The following is a 23,594-nucleotide window of genomic DNA, read 5'->3' as shown; positions in this document are numbered from 1 at the left end:
GACTTGACTCTTTTTTTTTCTTTGCTCTCATGTCTTAACATTGGAAGCCACCATAGCAGAGATCACCAATGTCTTTGTACTTGCCAGTCCAGTTTGTGGTTAGGGAACAGCTCTTTTTAATAATCTTCTTATAAAAGTCCTATGCCCTGTAACCTGTTGGGCCATGGTAGAGTCTGCCCTTGGTTCAAAAGCATGGACAATGACACCATACCAGCGTGTTCTCCAGGGAGACTGAACATTGAACTCTTTCTTGGTGTTCTTTTTTGAAGAAGGGAGCCCTTGGAGTGCCAGTGAACCCAGCATTGAGCCTGAGGGAATGAGCACTGCCGGCACAGAGGAGAATTACCACAGAAACATGTCATGGCTTCATGTAAGTATCCATCTTGGGAGATCTCTAGAACAAAACCTTCCTAGACTGTCAGTATAAGTGTGCTCCCAACAGAAAGTGTAGCCTCGTATTTTAGTTGAAGCTCTCAATTCAAAGTGGAAATATTATGCCACTGGATTGTGTCGAGGACTAACTAAGTAAGGTCTTTTGTTATATGACTAGCTTCTAGGTCACCAGACCTCAGGAAAAACTCTGAGGGACTGAGCTACATCAATGCTCAACTGTCCTGAATGACACAGGTCAGGCATCGTGGTCAATTTTAAACATATTGCTATAACCTTGCGAGCAAGGTCAGTGTCATTCTTGATTCTGTGTTAGAAATGGGCAGGAATAGCAAGTTGGTATAAATATGTTGTACTCATCTACAAAACTGTAAAAAATATAAATAATTTAATTTAAAAACATTAAATGGATCAAGGAAATTCTAGATGAGAAGATCAAGCCTCAGATAGACAGCCAGGGTGCAAAGGCATGAAGGCCTCCCTTAAAACCTTTGGGCAAAGATTTGAACTGGGCATGAAGAAGTAAGGTGCTCTCTCATATTCTTTTTTTATTGATTTTTATTGAGCTCTACGTTTTTCTCTGCTCTTTTTTTTAATGATTTTATTTAGTGTTTTTGCATCAATATTCATGAGTGAGATTGGTCTGTAATTCTCTTTCTTAGCAATGTCTTTATGTGGTTTGAGTATTTGTAGCCTCATAAAAAGAGTTTGGCAATGTTCCTTCTGTTTCTATTGTGTGGAACAATTTAAGGAGTATTAGCATTAGTTCTTCTTTGAAAATCTTGTAAAATTCTGAGCTGAAATCATCTAGTCCTGGGTTTTTTTTGTTTTGTTTTTTGGTTGGGAGACTTTTGATGACTGTTTCTATTTCTTCAGCGGTTATAGGTCTGTTTAATTTGCTTATCTAATCCTGATTTAATTTTGATAAGTGACATTTATCCAGAAAGTTGTTCATTTCATTTAAGTTTTTCAATTTTTTGTGGAGTACACGTTTTCAAAATATGATCTGATGATTCTCTGGATTCCCTCCATGTCTGCTGTTATGTCCCCCTTTTCATTTCTGATTTTGTTAATTTGATATTCTCTCTCTGCCTTTTGGTAAGTTTGGATAAAGCTCTGTGTATTTTGTTGATTTTCTCGAAGAACTAACTCTTTGTCTCATTGATTCTTTGTATTGTTTTTTTTTTCTATTATGTTGATTTCAGTTCTCAATTTGATTATTTCCTGCTGTCTAGTTCTCAGGTGAATTTGCTTCTTTTTATTCTAAAGTTTTCAAATGCTCTGTTAATTCACTAGTGTAAGATTTTTCCAGCTTCTTTATGTAGGTGTTTAATGCTATGGACTCTCCTCTTAACACTGCTTTCATTGTCCCATAAATTTGGGTATGTTTTGTGGTCATTTTCATTGAATTTAGGAAGTCTTTAATTTTTCTTTATTTCTTCCTTGATCCATTGATGATTCAGATGAGCATTGTTTAATTTCCATATGTTTGTGGGCTTTTTGGAATTAGTATTGCTGTTGACTTCTAGTTTTAAACCATGATGGTCTGATAAGATACATGGGATTATTCCAATTTTTTTGTATCTGTTGAGGTTTGTTTTCTTACCGAGCATGTGGTCAATTTTTGAGAAGGTTCCATGAGGTGCTGAGAAGATATATTCTTTTATGTTTGGATGGAATGTTCTATAGATGTCTGTTAAGTCCATTTGGGTCATAACATCTGTTAGTTCCCTCATTTCTCTGTTAATTTTTTTGTTTGACTGGACTGTCCAGTGGTGAGAAAGGAGTGTTGAAGTCTCCCACTATTAGTGTATGGGGTTTAATGTATTATTTAAGCTTTATAACTGTTTCTTTTACATATGAGTTTGTCCTTGTATTTGGGACATAGATGTTCAGTATTGAGATTTCCTCTTGATGGATTTTTCCTGTGACTGATATGAAATGTCCTTCCTTGTCTCTTTTGATTGATTGTAGTTTGAATTCTATTTTGTTAGATACTAGGATAGCTACACCAGCTTATCTCTTAGGTCCATTTGATTGGAAAATTTTTCCCCCAACCCTTTACTCTGAGATGATGTCTATCTTTGAGGTTGAGGTGTGTTTCTTGTATGTAGCAGAAGAATGGATTCTGATTTTGTATCCAATCTGTTAGTCTGTGTCTTTTTGTAGGTGAGTTGACTCCATTTATATTAAGGGATATTAATGACCAGTGATTGTTATCTCTTGTTGATTTAGTTTCAGTTATTGGTAATGTTAATTTGTGTGTTTTCCCCTTCTTTGGAATTTGTTGCTGTGAGATCAATTGTTTGTGTTTTTGTTGATGTAGCCAACTTCTTGGGTTGGAGTTTTCCTTCTAGTACTATGTATTGGTTAAATCTGGTTTTGTCATGGAATATTTTATTTTGTCTTTTTATAGTGATTGAAGGTTTTGCTGGGTGTCGTAGTCTGGGATGACATCTGTGGTCTCTTAATGTCTGCATAGCACTTGACAAAGACCTTCTGGCTTTGTCTCTAATGAGAAATCAGGTGTAATTCTGATAGGTCTGCCTTTATATGTTATTTGGCCTTTTTCCTTTGCAGCTCTTAATAGTCTTTTTTTTTTTTGATCCAGTTTATTTGGTGTTCTATAAGCTTCTTTTATCTTCATAGGCATATCTTTCTTTAGATTGGGAAAGTTTTCTTCTATGATTTTGTTAAATATATTTTCTGTGCTTTTGAGTTTAACTTCTTCTATATCTATTATTCTTAAGTGTCCCATATTTTCCTGTATATTTTGGGTTAAGCTTTCATTAGATTTAATGTTTTCTTTGACTGATGAGTCTATTTCTACTATTGTATTTTCAATGCTTGAATTCTTTCTTCCATCTCTTATATTCTGCTGTTTATGTTTGCATTTGTGGTTCCTGATCATTTTCTCATGATTTCTGTTTCTATAATTCCCTTGGCTTGTGTTTTCTTTATTGTCTCTATTTCAGTTTTCAAGTCTTGAATGGTTTCTTTCATATGTTTGATTGCTTTTTTTATTTTTCTTTAAGGAATTTACTGATGTCTTCTAATTTTTTTTGTTTGCTTTTTCTTCCATTTCTTTGAGGGAATTTCTCATTTCCTCTTTAAGAGTCTCAAACATTCTCCTAAAGTTATTTTTTTAGGTCATTTTCTTCTGTTTCATCTATATTTGGTTGTTCAAGTTTTGCTGTTGTAGGGTCTCTAGATTCTACTGGTGTCGTGTTGCTCTTTGTGGTATTGCATGTGTTCTTACCTTGCCTACTCATCTTTTCCTCTAATTAGTGTGGTTGGGGCTGTCTGTCACTCTGGTGATTAATCATCTGGGTGCCAGTGGATCCAAGGCTCAGATGGTTGTTCTTCGTGGTACAGTCAATGCCATGGTTCTAGTTACCCCACTGGTCACAGCATGTTCCTGGAGATCAATCAGAGCTCCTGGGGTTTGCTGGGCTCCTGTGGAGTTTGCTGTCTTGGGCCTGCTCTGGCCTAGGTTGCTGGCTCAGACCTGTTCCTGTAAATGTCCTTGGTCTGGATCTGCTTCTGTGGAGGTCCCTGTCTTGGAGTTTGTCCTGCAAAGGTCTCTAGCTCTGATCAACTTCTTCGGAGATCCCACATCCCAGACTTGGGTACACCCAGACCCTCAGAGGACCTGGCTCAGGCTTACTCCCTCGGAGGTCCCAGACTCACGCCCAGACTCTGTAGAGGTTTCTGGTTCCTGCCTACTCCCTCCAGACCAATGCCTGGACCCACAGAGATCTCTGGTTCCTGCCTACTCCCTCGGAGGTCCCAGATCATGCTCAAACTGGCAGAGGTCCTGGCTCAGGACTAGTTCCTGGGAGGTACTAGACTCATGCCCAGACCAGCAGGGGTCCTGGCTCAGGTCTACTACCTGGAAGGTCTCAGATTCATGCCTGGACCTACAGTAGTTTCTGGCTCTGGTCCACTCACTCAGCAGTTGCTTCTCTGTACCTGCTTTTGTGGAGTTCACTGTCTCAGGTCTGCTCCAGTCTAGTTCACTGGCTCAGTCAGTTCTGCCTCTGCAAAGGTCCCTGGTCTTGATCCACTCCTGTGGAGTTTCCTGCCTCAGGCCTGCTCTGGCCTAGGTCGCTGGCCCAGTCCACTCTCTCATGTTCTGAAAGAAGCAAACTTCCTGCTGCTCCTCCTGGTCTACTTCCTTACTGTAATCCTTCTTTTCATGAACAGGCAGATGAGAAATTACAAGGACACAATAATAGAGATATTTAAACATTTTGTAGAAACCCATAGGACGGACAGCACCTGATATCCACTGTGGACTTACTTATGATATGTCAGTGCTGGCTTATTGTGATAAGTGAATCACTGTGATGCAGGGAGTTGATAGCAGCCACGGTTGTACATGTACGCACCCAAGATGTGCTAGGATGTTATCTGTACGTTCAGCTCAAGTTGACTCTGTATCTTTAGAAATGTTTAAAGGCTTTATAGGATGCTATTCTACATCAAGGACTCACTCTGTCCTCAGACAGATAACAAAGAATGCCGGTATATCTTTCTGCAGCACAGTAAAATTGTCAGAATTTCTATTCTATTTGTCAGCTGATTTCCACGTGGCTTCTTTGCTATTTAGTCAGCAAGCACATAGAAAGGAAAGGCATCTCTCAATGCCTCCCTTCCTCTCTATCCTGTCTTTGTTGTTTTCCTGCAGAGGTATGGCTCTTATTCAGATGGGAGCTAATGTATAGCAGAGTTGGGATCTCAGTTACTTCTGTTTGTCTGATATTTGGGGCTACAGCTCTACCTCGGGTCTTCTGTTTATGCACTTAGTCTGATCCCTCCAGGGGCTTGGTCAGTGAACTTGGAACATGCCATGCCCGTGCATATAGAGGCCACGGGAGGATTCTGGCTGTCTTCCTTTTTCACTCTTCATTTTATTCCTTTAAAGAAGGGTATCTCACTAAACTTAAAGTTTATCCATTTCAGCTAAACTGGAAGGCAAGCCAGCCAATCAGCCAGCAAGCTCTTGGGATCTACTTTTTTCTGCCTTCCCAGTGCTGAGGGTACAGGCACATACAATCACACAGAGATTTTATGTGGATGCTGAAGATTCAAACTAAGTGCTTCATGCCTGTAAAAGTACTCTTCACACACTGAGCCATCCTGATAAACCAGAAGCTGCTCTTAGTTCTTTACTTTGTGGGGCCCTGAGTCATGACAAATTGTTTCATTAAAGACAGCAGGAGACAACTAAAAAGAGGGAAATCACAGTCATATGCAATTTAGTCAGAAAGGGGCATTCCAACACTTTTGCTATATGCTATCAGTGAAAAACATGATGTTGGACTAACTCAAATTCAGTGGGAGGAGCTTTCACAGAACATAGATAGCAGATTGTATAAATCATTAAGCATCCTCTTAGAAATAAAACTAGTAAAGGAATATCAGTGTAGAATGTTAAAGTTACAGATTATAGATTGCTAAACAAGTTGTTGCTAACCTCAGAACTTCTATATCAGAATTCTCTGAAGCAAAGTCTAGTGAAATACTGTGTGTGTGTGTGTGTGTGTGTGTGTGTGTGTGTGTGTGTGTGTGCATGTGTGTACTTGAAAGGCATTCTTGGTATTTCTCTTGACCACCAGAATCAGAGTAACATGAGAACCTTTTGAGTTCTTTCCTATGTCCTCCCCATACCACAGTATGAAGCAGCGTATCAGAAGATACACAGTAAATTTGGAAGTGAGCTGGGTATTCTACCAAGACACCATTTATATTTGTTGAAAACGTTGGAGATTTAGATATGGTTCATTTGACAGGAGAATGGAGATAACTGTGGCTTGCATCTTTGCCTCAGAATAAGCAAGACATGTTAGTCTTAAGGCAGCCTGGGCCTGCTCTGCCAAGTAGGTTCAGTTGCCTCCTCTGTTTGCTCGGGCTTTTTGTTCTCATTCATCATGGTACACAGCCTTTCACAGGTTAGTCCCCAAGGTGGGAGCTGGTTTCCTGGATGACAGAGGCATTTAGAGTGTTGCTTTATACAAACTATCTTTTATGGAAGGTTACTTTAAATGTTATGCACCTGGGTTCAGAATATAGCACCCACAGCTAGGTCACAACCGTCCATAACTCACGTTCCAAGGGATTCAGCACTCCCTTTTGACTGTCACAGGCATGCATGGTGCAGATACAGATGTGCAGATGAAACACTCACATGTGTAAAATAAAAGAAATCTTAAAACATTTTGAAGTTGCAGACTTGGAGTCTTGGGGCTTCTGTGACAGAGCACTTGCCTAAGATTACACAGTTCCAGGAGTTTGATCCCTAGCACCACAGAAAACACAAGCCACAGATTTGGGATGAAGAATTGTTGCTCTGTGATGGATACCTGTTTTGCATGTGCAAGGCCCTGAATCTGAGCACCAGAATTGCAATTTCAATTTGTATATTTCCGTTGCAAATTCGTTTCTATCTTAAAATGACTGTATCTTTTAAATCAGCCGAGTGCATTTCTAGAATCCTAATGGAAAATCTTAGGAGACATGTTTGAACCAGTAAAAGTATTTCAGACAGGGAGCTAGAGTGGGTTAAGAGTAGACTCTTCCTTCTGGCTCCTGTCACAGTGGAAGGGCTGGGAAGGATAAGGTTTTGAAACTATTTGGAAGCCATATACTTCACAACCAGTGCTCACGTGTTTCTAAAAGTCGCTCTTATTAACTAAGTATAGAGGGAGAACAAAGGCCAAATAATCAGAGCCCCGTACCTAGCTATTGACCTGTGGGATACTGAGTTTCTGGGTTTTGCTCACTGATGAAGAGATCTTGCTCTGACTCTCCATCCTCCATGCCTGGGTTCCCTTGTTGCCTGGTTGAATATGTGGGTATTTATTTCCCTTCCAGGTCATGATCTTACTATGCAACCAACAAAGTTTCATTTGTACCCATGTGGACTACTGCCACCCCCACTGCTACCTGCACCACAGCCGCTCCTGTGCCCGGCTCGTCAGGGCCATTAAACTGCTGTACGGGGACAGTGTGGACTCCCTGCGTGAGAGCAACAACGTCAGCAATGTGGCTTTGAGGGGCAAGAAACAGAAGGAGGTGAGCGAGCAGTCACTGGGCAGTAGAGCAAGGGCAGGAGAAAAGACGTATTTATAGTGATGTTTTTGTCTGCCCTGGATATTAAATTTCAAGCATAAGCAATTATATAAAGCAGACTACACAGCTCTGTGCAGCACTAAGAAACACCAGGAGATGTGTGAGACAGACAGATGCTTTGTCTGTGTTTGTGAGTCAACATGGAGGATTACCCAGACTTTGTTTTATAGACAAAAATTCAGGGAGTTTGTGGTGGGGAGTAAGAAAAGGAAGGGAGAAGAGTTTCTCCCTGGGACCTGCGAACAGGACACCCCACATGACAAGTAAGACTTTGCAGGGATGGTTAGGGATTTTACAATGAGAAAGAGTCCTGGATTAGCCACGTGGACTCAGTGTGTCTTCATAGAGGAAGAAAGGACTTCTGGGAGTCAGGGGCAGAGCAGGCGACAACAGCAGACAGCAACGTAGAGAGGGGCCATGAGCCCAGAGGAATTATTTGTCAGTAACCATGGAAAGGATGCAATGCCTAGCCAGAGGAAAAAGGGACACACTCTTAAAAGTCTAAAATCATCACTCCCCAGAAAATCCGTGCGCAAAAATCAGTGAAATGGTTGTTTAAAAGTGTGTGCTGCATACAGAAAGCTATCACAGTTTTACTAAGATACGTCAAGGGAGGAAGACTAAATGGAACCGAGTAACTACTGTTATTAAATTGGGAATGTGGGGATTTTCTGCTTTTTTTCATAGTTTTTGTCTTTTTTTAGCAACCCTGATATGCACATATATTATTTTTGAGTAGAAAGATACACCATGCCGGTAGGGATTTTAAATACCACACATCTTTGCAGAAGCTGTAAAACACACCTCTACATCTCTGTGCGAAGCTATAGCTATAAAGTGATTGTAAAGGTTTTTATGCTATATATTTATTGATATACATATGTATACTTTATATGCAGCATATTTCCTATTTATTAATTGTTTTATATTTCTAAGTATGCATTTTTTCTTTCAAAACCACAGCTAGAGCTCCGACCTCCTCTTTTCTATGTAGGTTCATTTTTAAAGATGGTCCCAGACCAGTCCTATAACGGATTCATTGTCTTAGATTTTTTTGTTGTTGTTGTTAGCTTTTCAGGTGCCTTTCTCGGGGCATGTGCATGCTTGTGGATTTGCTGTTTCTTTCGAAACCTCTCCACTTATCACACTATGAAGCTTTGCCAAAAATGCTTGAGTTTAGCTTTTCTTTTGGCATATAGGGAAAAAGTGTTTCATTGGCCTGGCCCTCCTGGCAAAATAAATAAGTGAGCTTTATTCTGTGAGGGGATTGCACAGTCTGGAATGAAAAAAAAAAAAAAAAAAAAAACAGGAAGGAATCCAAAGTCAGGATTAACAAACAAGGAAAGACCAATTCGTCTCCAAACTGTTCTGTCCCTCCCAGGCTTGGCACCTTGGGAGTCAGAAGCAGGCATTGTTTCATCTTTGTGTAGAGAAAACAGCCTGTTCTGGAACCAGGCTAAAGGCACAGTTTGCAAAGAAGAGCTGTTGTTTTCTATAGGTTTTTTTTTTCCCCAAGAAGCCACTTTAGCTATCCAATTTATGTTGAGATGATGGGAAGTATCAATTTACTCTTCCCCAGCCGCCCTGTCTGCCTTTCTGTATCTTAACACTTGAAGTGCTTCCTTTCTTCCCTGACCACATACTTGAGCGTGTACCTTGGAATAGAGTGTATTTTATCTAGATGAACTTTTATTTAAAATTTCTTTTAGCCACTTGAAAGAACATAATCAAACCTGAAATGAAAATCAGGAAACCTTTATTTTTCTCAAGTTTGGCAAATAACTAGCTTTGTGACTTGGTCAGATCATGCCACTGCTTGTATCCTTGTTTCTTCTAATGTAAAAGAGAAACTTCATAAGAATCATATTTAATACCCTTTTTCTCAACAAAACCAATGCTTTTCAGAAAGTGTTAAGAAAAATTATACCTGTTCAAAAAAATTGTACCATCAATTAGAAGGTATACTGTGGAGAAAAGCACTCTGGGTTTTGTAAACGTGCCTTCAATACATACCTCTCCTTCCCTTAGTGCTCAGATAAGTCCTGCCTAAGGACTCCTTCACTGAAGAAGAGGGTTCCAGATGTCAACCTGGAAGGGAAAAAGGACTCTGGAATGCTGAAGTACATCAGGCTTCAGGTATTCGCATGTGGATCAGAAACATGCATAGGGCATTAGCAGGGAAGAGCCCCCCCACAGCCTGCCAGTGAGGGTTTGGGACACAAAATGAAAGCTGGACTTGTGTTGCCATGAATACTCTCTTGACTGGCAAGCAAAATACCACCAAGTGTGCAAGGGCTGGAAAAATCCTTTTGGCTAAAACATCCAGTTACACAGAGTGAGGCCTAGAATTTGGGTGAACTGCATCTTTCGCGCTTCGTGGTCTCCGATGGAGCTAATCTCCCACTAACATGGCTCTCCACAGGCTTCCAAATGAGACCATCTATATCCATACACCCAGTCTGCTTCTCTGTCTCTAAGACATGGGCAAGGAATTTCATTTCCCTAGCGCTTTGTTGTCTCATCTATGAAAATAGAATCGTAGGAATATACCTATCTCAAAGGATTATTGCATAGATTAAATAAAATAATACATTGACCTACTTATCCAGTATTGACACACTATTCTCTTGCTCTTACAAGCCAAGCTTGAAATCATCTCTTTTCCTTATAAATGGAAATAAAGGGCTTTTCATGTTTTTCTAGAATGTTTAAAATGATTGCTTATCTATATACACCTATATATGTATGTATGTATTTAGATTATAGGTAAGCATATATGCATACATATGTGTGTTTCCATGTATATAGAATATATATATATATAAATTATGAGAAATGATGGATTAAGTAGGACTTTGTGGGTAGGTGTGGGGCCATAGCCACAATGTATAATCATGCCGTTTCAAAGGGAAATGTCATCCAATTTCAGGCTGCCTTCGGAAGTTAAATTTATAAATGGACTCCCTTATGGGTTCCAGATCCCATGTGGCTTTTAGTGGAAATCTGCTAGCATGGAGAAAATAGAAGAAAGAAAGCTTTAAAAATCTACCAGAATGTGAAGACAAATCACAGTTGTTGCTTTCTTTCTTTTCTGTAGAGATGCCCATAGTTCATGGTTAATTTATTTCAGTAATTGTAAACCAGTGTGTGTGATGAAAATATTACAGATCAATATTTCTTCCTGACTCACCTGAACTAATAAAGTACAAGGTTATATGCCACATCACCTAAATCCTCTCCTCTTTAGGAAATATCTTGAGGTCGCCCAAGGGTGCCAGGGAAGGGAGGTGGTTCGAGTTTCTTAAGTGATTGTTGTCTTACAACATTTTGAAGCATGGTTTGCATCTCTTTCCCAGGTGATGAGCTTGTCACCTGCTCCCTTGTCTCTGCTAATCAAGGCAGCTCCAATCCTGACAGAGGAGATGTATGGAGACATCCAGCCCGCTGCCTGGGAACTGCTGCTCAGCATGGACGAGCACATGGCAGGGGCAGCAGGTAAAGAAACACTGCTGAGGTCCGGCTCCTGAGCCTCTAATGACCACAGCTTTGGAACAGAAAAAGAGGCACCTTCGGTTCTATGTCAGGATGTTGGAAGTTTCTAGACCTCCAGAGAGTGGTGTATTTCTGAGGAAAGCAGACCCACGTTTTCAGGGTTTCCCTTAAATTGTGGTTATATGGTTTGAGACCCTCGGACCTCTCCTAGCATATTAGTGTCCTGTGACTAAATGGAATACTTTGGGCCTGGAAGTGCCCTTCAGTTGGTAGAATGTTTGATCATTCAGCACAAATCCCCAGCCTTGGTCCTCAGTGCCACATAAAGCCAGGCAAGGGAACACATGCTTGTACCACCTCCACTCAGGAGCAGGGGGCGGGGACGGCAGGAGGAACAGAAGTTCAGCATCATCCTTGGATGCCTAGTGAGTACAGTGTCTTCTAGGGCTACATGAGACCCTGCTCCAAAATAAACAAATAGCTAACACACACACACACACACACACAGAGAGAGAGAGAGAGAGAGAGAGAGAGAGAGAGAGAGAGAGGAGAGAGAGACATACACACACACATACAGAGAGAGAGAGAGAGAGAGAGAGAGAGAGAGAGAGAGAGAGAGAGAGAGAGAGGAGAGAGAGAGAAACACACATATACACACAGGTAACCCAGAGGAAAGTAGGCAAAATGATAGAGATGTAAAAATACCTTCTGTTTGTTTAGAAATCTTGAGGAGATGAGTTGGACAACTCAGGCGGTTTCACGAAGACTCAGGTTGCTATAGACCATTTTATCACAGGAGCAGCCTCCCTAAAGTTACTGGAGACAATTGCTCCTGGGCCCTGAGCCAACAAGTTATCTAATAACTGTTGTATAACTTAAAATGTATCAGTTTGGTTTTTGAAGTCATGATTTTTGTGGAGATGTTTGCCTACAGTTCCATCACCCAGATAGAAGCAGGAGGATCCTGAGACTGAGATCAGTCTGGATTAGATAATTGAGTTCCAGTCCAGCCTGAGATAGATGGTGAGACCCTGACAAAAACAAACCTTAAGGATTAAAGATGCAGCTAACTGGCAGAGCACTTGCTCAGGGTGTACAAGGCTCCAGACTCATCTCTAGCCTGAAAACAAAGACATTAAAGCAGTTGTTGATTTTAAGTGACCAATAACTGGAAACATTTATAGTGAGTCGTAAGACACTGGTGTCCTCACGCATGTGGCAACAGGTGCCTAGTGTCTCTTCAGGAGAGGGGTCTGTACCATGAAGGAGTACAGAGATGGCCTTGAAGCACCAGCCTTCTCTACCTTCTGAGGTCTAGAGAAATAAATTCAGTAGAAAAAAGCCCCCCCCAAAAAAAAAGTGATGAGGAAAAGAATTTTCACCTTCCCAAGCCATGAAAGCAAAGGAGACTAATTTTTCTGGGATTTTTATTGAGGTCTTAAGAGGAAAGAATTGTTCTTAACACACACACACACACACACACACACACACACAATTTGGTTTGCAGGCAGCTTATGACTATTTTAGTAAGAAGACAAAGGTTGAACTCTTCAACAATGTAAAAAATAAACATGATGCTTAAAAATTGAGGAAGGGTGGAATTCATTTAAAAATGACAAGTGGAAATTTATATAGCTAGCAGGCTAAGATGATTTATCAAAAGTTAATGATCACAGTAACTAGCATTTATTGTAAAATTATATCTCATTTTGTTAATGAAATTTAATTTGTTTTTGTTTTGTTGGGGTTTTGGCCATTGCTGTTGTTTTTGAGACAGGGTCTCACTGTGCAGCCCAGGCTGCCCTCCAACCTCAGCCTCATTGTAGGACTACTGGTGTGTGCACTATGGCCTGGCATAAGTAGTTCATTCCAGGGATGAACACACTCAAGTCAGAGGTGAAGGAGCTTGCGGAAGTTTGCCCCACACGGAATCTGAGAGCCATAAAATCCAACCCAGACCTTCAGACGCACCCTGCGGACAGTCGTGCTTTGCGTCACGTCGCTGGAGGAAATAAAATGCACTTCAGAACTTGAGCGAACTTCTCAGTTCACAAAGCGCTTTCCGGGCTGGAAAGATGGCTTAGGCAGCCGTGCGATCTCAGATGCCCAGCAGAAGCATGAAACGCTTTCTGGCGCAGTGTTTTCCATAAACTTGGAGTGGGTGGTGTCGAGCACTCATTCTTCCTGGCCATTCTCCAGGGAAGAAATGGAAGCCATGGGGTTAAGAGTCTTGTCCAAGATTGCAGCAGAGGAGTGTCAGGAGTGGGACCCAACCTCAGCTGGGCCGGCACAACTGAGCATGATTTGGGTCTTTAGAGAGAGAGTGTGCGTATTATGTCTTTATGCCTGCCACCGGCCCTTCTTTCGGTGCTATGGGGGTGTTTCTCTTTATTCACAAGCCCTGTAACTTACCAACACACCCATATTTCTCTTATTAAAGTTAACTTTTTTCAAAATCTAAGATTTTTAAGACTTCAAATTCATGAAATCACTTTTTTGCTTCTCAGTCTATGGGAAGGGCAGATGTTCAGAGTAGAATCTACATCATGGACTGTGCTTTTCAGAGGGCCGATAGAGCTGAGGTTGTTTTAAAGACTGTATTCTGTGTCATCCTCAGCTCACTACTGAAGATCTATCCGGTTCCCAAATAGCACATTCACAGTATAACTTTTTTTTCATTGTTTTCTCTGGCTCTGCTTTTTTACCATGAGCCAAAAGCTTTGATTCGATGAGTATTCTACCAAAATGTCATGCTGTCCCTGCTTTACCACCAGCTATTAGATGTCCCAGTCAAGTAACATTTGCTGTTTAGCTTCTATTGGCTAGAACATTGTTAGCATTGGCCACTGCTGGTGGCCAAACTTCTTCACCTCAGGAGTGGTTATGGGGAGATAGGAACAGTTCCCATATCACCTCAAACCCTAGAAACAATGCAGTGTCTTAAGATGTGCAGCTGATGAATTAATTGTCGGCTGTCTTTAGCTGCCATGTTCCTGTTGTGTGCGGTGAAGGTACCGGAAGCTGTTTCAGACATGCTGATGTCCGAGTTCCACCATGCAGAAACTGTACAGAGACTGAATGCTGTCCTCAAGTTCCACACGCTCTGGAGATTTCGCTATCAGGTCTGGCCAAGGATGGAGGAGGGAGCCCAGCAGATTTTTAAGGTGAGAGATGCTATGTCTGGAGAATAGATCAGCACAACCAACCTAGGGCTTGTCTAAATGCATGAAACCCAGACCCACAGTGCACAGCGAAGGAATTCTTCTTCCCTCTGATGTATCAGTAACTTTAACTCATAAATAAATAAATAAATAAACGTTATTTGATTAAACAAATTGGAATACACAAGAGTATACAACAAGAAAATCAAGTCAGTAGTAGCCTGAATATCTCATTGCCATCCTCGGGGGTAAGTACCTAAGTGTGGATTGTAACTGTTCAGGCTTCTTTTGTCCACACACATACAGATGTTTGGGGCACCATAGAGTAATCAGCTTGTGATGATTTTCTTAAAACACTTCATTTTGCTGATGAGTAAACCGAGGCCCAAAGAGGATCATCCTGTGCCCTGTGAGAGAAAAATCTTAGAAAACAGCCCTTTCCTCCGGTGTTTCTTATGCCTCTAAGGGGCCACTCAGACCCTTGACACATACTAAGGCAGACGGTGTTGACCTCTACCTCCGACTGTTTCCAGCTTCTACTCCATCTTACCTCACTCTTCTATGTCAACTAACAGATCCCGCCTCCCAGTATAAACTTCACCTTGCCCTCGCCAGTACTTGGAATGCCATCTGTCCCAATGTTTGACCCTCCATGGGTCCCTCAGTGCAGCGGGAGTGTCCAGGACCCTATTAATGAAGACCAGTCCGTGAGTACCAGGCCCTTTCTTTCCCATATCTCCACACTGCGTGGGATGCATGAAACCGTTTGGTTTCTTGTTATGAGAATGCAGTAACACAGAAAGCCACAGTGACCCACAGTATCAGGAGTAGTAGAAACCAGCTTCTGTCAAGTTAAATTTTGTTTTATTGTCAAAGCATGAAACAGGCATTTATTTACTGGAAAACAAAACTTTTTTGCTACTATTTGTTATTATATTAACTTAGCTGCAATGTGTGAGCTGCCTGGTGGTTGAAGATATGGGTCCACAAGAAGAAGAAACAAAAAGTCAACAACTTCGCACTCTTGTTTCTTCCTCGTTTCATTGCCGTCACCACCATCACCATTGCCGCCATCACTAAACGCTTAGTGTTACAGTCTTCATATGTACCACTGCCACATGTAACAGGTACAGCTAAGGTTATTTCTGGAAAAAAAGAACAAAGCAAATATGTGCCTTTTGGAATTGATGTCTTCAAAACACACCTTTATTATCTATCGAGTAGCATGCCTCTACATTAACAACAGTGCCTTTTAGAAACTCAAAAATGAAGCAAATACAGAAAGGGAACACATCTCAGTGAAAACCCACCATTATGTCCATGAACAAATTCCCGTGGAATTTCCATAACTTGGTGTGTATATGTTAAGTATATTCCATATATCTCCCAAAGGCTTTGAGAAAGATTATACCATTACCTTGCACTTTATACAAAAATACATTTTCTGTTGTCAATGCAAAACTCATCTCTTGCTCCATCAAGAATAAGAAATAGCTAATTCTGAACCAAATATTAGTGACATGGCTTACAGATATAGATTTGTACTATTTTGAATGATATCTTGCAAGAAGTTTCATGAGCATCTCAATCTCAGAACAAAAGAAAGTCATTAATCAATGTGATTACTAAATAAACGGGTAGGAAGATTAGAGAGTTCTAGAAGAAAGATGAGGCATTCTCTGCTTCAGCCACTACCCTTTAATATCTTTAGCTTTGTCACTGATAGAGCCTTGTGGTTTATGAATCGAAGACATCCCAAAAGTTACTTGTTAAAAGGGGTTTTAGGTCAGTTGCAGAGGTTTGTAGTTAGTGGCTATTAAGGGAACTAAATATCGACTAAAATAATTTTGGCTTTCAGTTTGCGCATTCCTACTTTCCACAAACAAGAAATTCTGTCTAGGTCTACAAAATTTTGAACACCAGTGTGATTTTTTCTGCATTGTGTATTTGGGGGTGGGGACTTCAGCTCACACGGTTTGTATATCAGATACTTTGAATGGTAAAATAAATTGTTGGTATTTTGATTCACACATCTTTGAAAACATTAGTTGAGTATGTGGGGTTGAACATCTCTGCAGGTCATGCATAAATTTTTCTAGGCATTTGCAGTGTTCTCTGTAGAACCGTTCATCTGAGTCCTTACATCCCTCACGTATGCTATTGTCTCCATGCCTGATGGCCCGGCAGTGACAAAGAAAGCACACCTGTTTCTTCTCTCACGTGTGCAGTAACTCAGGCATCTGACACCAGTGTCTTTGGCTCTCCTCCCAGATGGGTTCCTTTGATACCAGTAACTCTTTTCCAACAACGGATGAGAACCATTTCCGGATTTTATACCCAGCATTCATTCTCTCTGTTTCCAGCTGCTACAGTCTGCCTTATAACAGACCAGCTTAGCTACCTTGCCCTGGAAACTAACCATGCGAGCTGATGCTGCACCATTCACCTGCTTGTAGCATGCATCATGGTAAACTGGATATCTCTAGAACCATCTGTGACTGTAGGGCAGCAGAGAGATGTGAATTTGCTGTCATACTTCAACTCCAGTGGCCACTGCCTTGCTCTGATCACTAACTCTGTCCCTACAGCTCTCAGCAGCTATCTCAGCAAATGCATCATTACTAAGGAAGACATAAATGGTGGAGCCACTGCATGGGATGAATCTTCTGTTCTTAGTCTCTATCTTTCATGTGTGGGACAGTAGATTGGTGTTAATGTTTTTACTTCTTATTTTGCATTCGGCTTTATAGTGTCTTTCTTCACATTCAGTAGCAGCCTCCTACAGAGTATTTCCAGTGTGCCACCGTATTTACTGAGGAATGCTATTTATATTGTGCAAATACTGGAGTGATAAAATGAAGCAAATCATATAACTAAGTAGTTTATTTGAGAGCCATAACTCTTTCTTTCTCCTTTGCATGTTCTATTTGATTAACCTTATATGATAAATGTGTCCCATTTAAAGCCAGTTTAATAAAAGCTGTTCCTTATGTTTAAATCATGAATTGATATCACCTGAACATGTGAAATACAATTGTTTCCAGAAGCCACAGACATTCTTGAGGAATAACGATGAGTAGGGGGAAAATCACCAACTGCAGAATTTTAATATGTGTGTTGTGTGTGTAGATAGATAGATAGATAGATAGATAGATAGATAGATAGATAGATAGATAGATAGATAGATATGAATTAGGTCATGGATGACCTAACATTTCCTGAGGGCAAACTCCCACCTTTGAGTGATTGTTGGATCACTCTTTGTGCCTATGATCCTGTAAGAAAAGTGCCCATGCACTTGCTTTTGTGTCCCCACAGAAATCCTTCTCTGCCCGGGCTGTGTCCCGCTCTCATCAGAGGGCAGAGCACATCTTAAAGAACTTGCAGCAGGAAGAAGAGAAGAAACGTCTGGGTCGTGAAGCCAGCCTGATTACTGCCATTCCCATCACCCAAGAGGCTTGCTATGAGCCCACCTGCACGCCCAACTCAGAGCCTGAGGAAGAAGGTGCCTTCCCAGCTGGGACTTCATGGTGGTGGGGGCATGCCACAGGGAAAGAACTGGCTTTCAGATAAACAAGGATGAGACCTCGTGACATGCTCTCCCCTGGCTCTCCTTCACAAAGAGAGAAAAAAGATGGTATTTTCTGAAGTTTAGAATTATTGCATACCTAGAGAGTAGCAGTAACCTTGAACAAACCAGTCTGATAGCAGGTCAAGAACTGGTTGTCATTCAGGAAAGGTGAATCTCCCATGCACAAACAGCAAATTTGCTGAGTCTTCCTTACTAAAAACAAGTTTGTCCATTAGCCATTTTTAACGTCCCCAAATATAAATAGCTTTCTGGTAGTTATCAAAAAAGTGATCTGTGAACCATTCTAAATTCATTGATTTAGCATTTGTGGGGAATTTTACAAGGAATGTTCTGCTTCTGTAGAAGTTCTTTGGTTTTCTAAGTCTGTGGTAAAGTTACCTAGCGTTCCGGTCTGAGTGTGGGAGTACTTGATGTAAGTACAACTTCACTTGTGGTGATGATAAATTTGCATTATAAAACCAAAATTCACATTTCCCATTCTGCTTGCCAGTAGAAGAAGTCGCCAATCTGACATCCCGACGGCTGTCTGTGAGTCCATCCTGCACCTCCAGTACATCACACCGGAATTACTCCTTCCGCAGAGGGTCAGTCTGGTCTGTACGCTCAGCAGTCAGTGCTGAAGGTATGTCCTCTGGCCAGCGTGTGGTTCTTGATGACTGCTTTGTTCTGAAACGTATTCTAATATCAGAAGTGCTTTATGACTTAGAGTTTATATTTAGTTATGTGAGCAAATCTGAGTTCAAGGTTTCTGTGATATTAGCATCCAGCCTTTATTCTTTTGCTGAGATGTATCTAGTTGTCCTGTTTATTAATTATTAAGTATACCCTCCCTTAACTTTTCTTGGCACTATTTCCAAAAGACTGTGAGCAAAGCGGCCTATCTCATGATTCTATTATACTGATCTGTTTCGGTCTCGGTCTTGGTTATAGCTTTCTAGTTAAAGGAAGTGAAATCCCCCTCACTTTGTTTTTCATCTCTAAGATTGTTTTAGCTATTCTTGATCTCTTGGCATTCCTGTCTGAATTTTAAGATGGGTTCATTCATTAGGCCTATGTATCTTAATCACTGTATCCATGAACACGGGTTATCTGTCCATCCATACTATTTTAATATGTGTGATTTTTTTGGTTTACAAATCTTACACTTCTTTTGTTGAATTTATTCCTATTTAATTTGTTGTTCTTGCCAGTTTATAGGAACTTGTTCTTCAAATTTCACTTACAAGGTTTTTCATTACTAATGTGAGGAAATAAAAGTTAATTTTTCCACATGTTTTATGACCTGAAAAGTTGAGATTGATGAGATTGTTTATTTCTTTTGTTTTTTTCTTTTTCTTCCTTCCTTCCTTTCTTTCTTTCTTTCTTTCTTTTTTTTTTTTCTTTGAGACAGGTTTTCTCTGTGTAACAGCTCTGGTTGTCCTGGAACTCCCTCTGTAGACCAAGTTGGCCTTGAACTCACCCAGATCTGCCTGCCTCTGCCTCCAAAGTATTGGGATTAAAGGCATGTGCCACCCCTGCCTTGCAAGATGGTTTATTATTTTCAGTGATATTTTGTGTATGTTCCTTAGGATTATATGTAAATTATATATTATTATGTATTATATATAATCTTGAAGTTACAGTCGTGTTATTTGCAAACAGAAATTATTCACTTCTTTCTAATGCAGTTTTCTTATATTTCTCGTTATTGACTGAGTAGCCCTACTAGTTCAAAGACAATGCTACTAGCAATCCTAAGTGGGAAGCATTTAGTCTCTGACCATCAGTTATTGTATTAACTATGAATTTTTAGTAAATAGTCTTTGTAATGTAAAGACACTTCCTTTCGATTCTCAGGGTTTTAGTGTTTTAATCATGAAATGATCTCATACTTGTCAAATGTTTTTTATGAACTAATTAAAGTTCTCCTGTGCTTTTTCCTTTATTTAATTGACATGGCATGTTACATTACTTGTTTTATGTTATCCCATGCTTATATCCCATTGCAAAAACAAGCCATCTTGTTCATAGTGTGCAGTCTTTCTTTTATATGGGTCTAGAGACTGAAAATACTTTGTTGAGGAGTTTTGCCCCTGTGTGCATAAGGGATACTGGTGCACATTTTCGTTTCTTTTTTTAAAGATGTATTTATTTATTAAGCATATAATGTACTGCTGGCAAGGAAGGCACCAGGTCTCATAACAGATGGTTGTGAGCCACCATGTGGTTGCTGGGAATTGAACTTAGGATCTCTGGAAGAGCAGCCAGTGCTCTTACCCTTTGAGCCATCTCTCCAGCCCAGCAGTTTTCATTTCCTGTATGGTCATCATCTAGCTTCAGTATCAAAGATATACATAGCTGAGTATTCACAAAGGTATAAATTGCCCTCAAAACACTGATCATGGTGGATTCCAAAAATAGAGATGTAGCGTTTTTATTTTCATAAATATCAAAATCCTTTTCATTTCTTCTGTGAGTTGTTAACTGGCTGTTTTAGAGTCCAAGTAATTCTTACATATTTGTAAATTCCCCAAATTCCCTACTGTTATTGACATCTGATTTCATCATAATAGAACAAGAAAGCACAGATCGTGTGAGTTAGGCCTTTAACTTATTGTGGCTTCCTTTCTGAGTACATCCTGCTCTATGCTGGGTAGCAGTGTTTTCTGTTGACACTTTGCGTGTGCCTGGTTGCAGTGCTGTTTAAGTCTTTGATTTCCTGTGCATTCTGTCTAAATGCCCTCTTAACAAAGAATCATATAGTCTCCAGTGGTTATGGTCAAATTGTTTCTTTATCCTTTTAATTCTGCCATTATTTACTTTATATGCTTTAGTGTTCGACTATTATATGGCCATACGCATATAATTAATCTTCCTGATAGGAGTCTTTATCAAAACATGTTCATCCTTGCCTGTAGTAAGAGCTTTTCTCTTAAAATATACATCATCTAGCATGAAGTTCACCTTTCCAACTTCTTTTTCATTCTGTTCACAAGATTTATGTTTGTATTTTGAGACAATATTGTGATTCTTATACACAGAATGATTTTGAATCAAGTTTGTATGTTCATTTTTTTATCCATTCCACTAATTCTGTCTTTTATTTGGAGAATTTAGTCCCATTTGCACTTATGGTAATTTATTGATAAACTAAGATTAAAGTCTTCCATATTAAAAGACAAAATATGCTACATGAAATACAGTTTTATAACATTTATTTTCTGTTATAACCACTTTTATGTTTATATGACACAAGAAAATACAGTAGATTCATAATGGCTACCTTAAAACCACTGCCTAATAAGTATCACTGCATCTAAGCATCCCCAGGACAGGTTCTGTTGATCTCAGTTGTTCCTGGATATGAACAGTGTTTTCTTGTTTCTCTGAGTACCTCATACATTTTCTATTGAAAGTGAATCAAATCAAAAAAAAAAAAAAAAACAAAAAAAAAAAAACAGTGACAGTACAGGCCTTTGATCCCAGCACTGGAGAGTCAGAGGCAGGTAGATCTCTGGAATTTCTGTGAGTTAAAGGCCAGCCTGGTCTACAGAGTGAGTTCCAGTACAGCCAGGGCAACATGGAGAAACGCTATCTCAAAAAAAAAAAAAAAAAAAAAAGTGAATAAAGTTTATGACAGATGTCTATATTCTATTTACTCCACATCTGTCACTTTAACACCCCATATGCACTGAATGAGCAGGTAGGATTGAAAACAACTGATAAAGCTTTTATCTTCCAGCCCCTCACAGGCCCCTAAAATCGCGACAGGCACATAAGAGAGGTCTTATCTTATAGAACACTCCAACATTCTTTATATGTTATAAAAAAATGTTTATTTTGTATTAATAATAAGTGGCTTTATTTTCATATCAATATGCTGTTAAATAACTTTGCTACCTTGCTTGACTTTTACTACCTTCATTGCCCTTTCCTTTATTCTAAGAGAAGCAATTATCAATTTTAATATTTATTGTATTTATCAGATGAGGACATTAATATGGCTGGGTTTCACTATTCCTGCTTAAATGCACATGCCTTCTGCTAACCGATGTTCATGCCATAGCATTATAATCTCTCACACATGCCTGTGACACGTGGCACTATGAAAAACGCCTTACTCCTCACTTAGAATTTTGTTTTCTCTGATTTCATACTATGAACTAATTCCCCCTCTCTCTATGCCTGTGCTTCTCTCCCTCTACAATACAAGGTTAATGACAGTGCTGGGGAGGAGGGTTGATTTTGTTGTTTTGTAGAGGAAGGCACTCTCCATGATGTCACACTTTTTATTTTAGCAATGTTATAGATTGTTTTGTCAAATAGGATTTGAACTGCAAATTCTTGTTGCATTAGGATTTTGTCTTTCCCTCCAGATGAGGAACACACCACTGAACACACACCAAACCACCATGTGCCTCAGCCTCCGCAAGCAGTATTCCCAGCATGCATCTGTGCAGCAGTCCTTCCCATCGTTCACTTAATGGAGGATGGAGAGGTGCGAGAAGATGGAGTGGCAGGTATCATCTGGCCGGCCAAGCCGTTTCATTCTTACCCTGCCATCTAATGGGAAACAGCAGTTTTCTCTTAAACATGCAACCTGTCTATCACATGCTAGATTGTTCTATGTACATGTTATAATTATAGATGTTGAACATAGCATGCTAATGTAATCAGTTTCTCTGCCTCCTTCTCTCGCTACTTTTATTACCTTTACCAAGCAATTGCATTAAAATAGGTTGCTAGGTCCATGAAAATTTTTATTACCAGAAAATATATCATATTTGACTATCAAGAAGTCAAACAGTGATTTTTTTTCCCACCTCAGAAATCTCAGCTGTATCGATGTAAATGAATGCAGACAGATTATAAAAAAATATATACAGCTTTAATGGGGAAATAGACGTACAGGACCACAGGTTCCTGCGGAGAACAGGAAAGCAGAGAAAAAAGGGCTGTGGGATCACACCCGGCAGATTTATCAGTAAACATTAGCCCGAGGCGAACACGCCCCCAATGGGTGGGGCTTATCCCTACACTCAGCTATTAATTCAGTCACATCAAAGCCTTCATTCCTGCTTGACTGTCTTTCCAGATATACCAGTCAGGAGAAGTCTGAAAGACGGAATAATAAAATAGGAATAAAGTGGCTATATTTATAATGGACAAAAGTTAATATTCTTTTTGCCTTGTTTTTCTTTTTTATCCTTTGCTAAGGACTGAACGCAGGATCCTGCACATAATAACCAAGACCTCTAACACTGAGATGCTCCCTCAATCCTCCTCTTCCTTTAAAAAGTTGAGATAGAGTCTCATTAAATTGCTAGGTTTTCTTTAAACTAACTTATAGCTGAGGCTAACCATGAATTTGAAATTCTCCTGCCTTAGTACTCCCACCCCTGCCAAGGCACTGGAATTGCAAGCCTAGGCCACCAGACTCAGCTAAGGTTAATATTCTTCCAATTTTAACATTTTTACTGCAAGAGAGAGCACGAGATTTTTATTATTAATATTAAAACTCAAAAATAATTTTAACACCCACCCTAAAATGAGCAAAAGTTCTAAGCAGTTTCTGGGCCTGTTATACACACATGAATAACACAGCTACATAAAACAATACTATCTTACATTTTGTTTACAGAGCTGCAAACCTTATTTCAAATTGAAATATCCAAAGTTAGAGAAGAGGAAAGAAAACTATCAAGAAAAATAACACCTCAGAAAGAGGCATAAATGTGGGACAAGCATTGGAATGTTGTTTCGTAATATGCGTAAAAGGATGAAAGCTAGAAAAACCCTTTGGCATAAAGTTGGGTTTTTAGTATAAAAACTTGTAAAGGACCTTG

The 23,594-nt window shown here is 39.9% G+C and overlaps 1 protein-coding gene across 9 annotated transcripts in view; it reads left to right on the top strand.

Annotated features, from left to right (window-relative positions):
• Unc80 (unc-80 homolog, NALCN channel complex subunit) overlaps window positions 1-23,594 on the top strand; it is a 191,109-nt gene that overhangs the window by 103,224 nt on the left and 64,291 nt on the right. For 7 of the 9 annotated variants that reach the window (XM_057761422.1, XM_057761420.1, XM_057761416.1 and 4 more), the window contains 9 exons: window positions 270-370; window positions 7,267-7,467; window positions 9,553-9,660; window positions 10,881-11,019; window positions 13,999-14,180; window positions 14,753-14,884; window positions 17,496-17,682; window positions 18,260-18,391; window positions 22,125-22,268. In XM_057761422.1, coding sequence (XP_057617405.1) covers window positions 270-370; window positions 7,267-7,467; window positions 9,553-9,660; window positions 10,881-11,019; window positions 13,999-14,180; window positions 14,753-14,884; window positions 17,496-17,682; window positions 18,260-18,391; window positions 22,125-22,268 — 1,326 coding nt within the window. The remainder of the gene's footprint in view (window positions 1-269; window positions 371-7,266; window positions 7,468-9,552; window positions 9,661-10,880; window positions 11,020-13,998; window positions 14,181-14,752; window positions 14,885-17,495; window positions 17,683-18,259; window positions 18,392-22,124; window positions 22,269-23,594) is intronic. The other 2 variants (XM_057761417.1, XM_057761415.1) reach the window with 1 other exon arrangement.

This window comes from Chionomys nivalis, chromosome 2 (genome assembly GCF_950005125.1).
Source record: "Chionomys nivalis chromosome 2, mChiNiv1.1, whole genome shotgun sequence".
Classification (NCBI taxonomy): domain Eukaryota; kingdom Metazoa; phylum Chordata; class Mammalia; order Rodentia; family Cricetidae; genus Chionomys; species Chionomys nivalis.
This window is presented reverse-complemented; position numbering and strand designations above follow the sequence as displayed.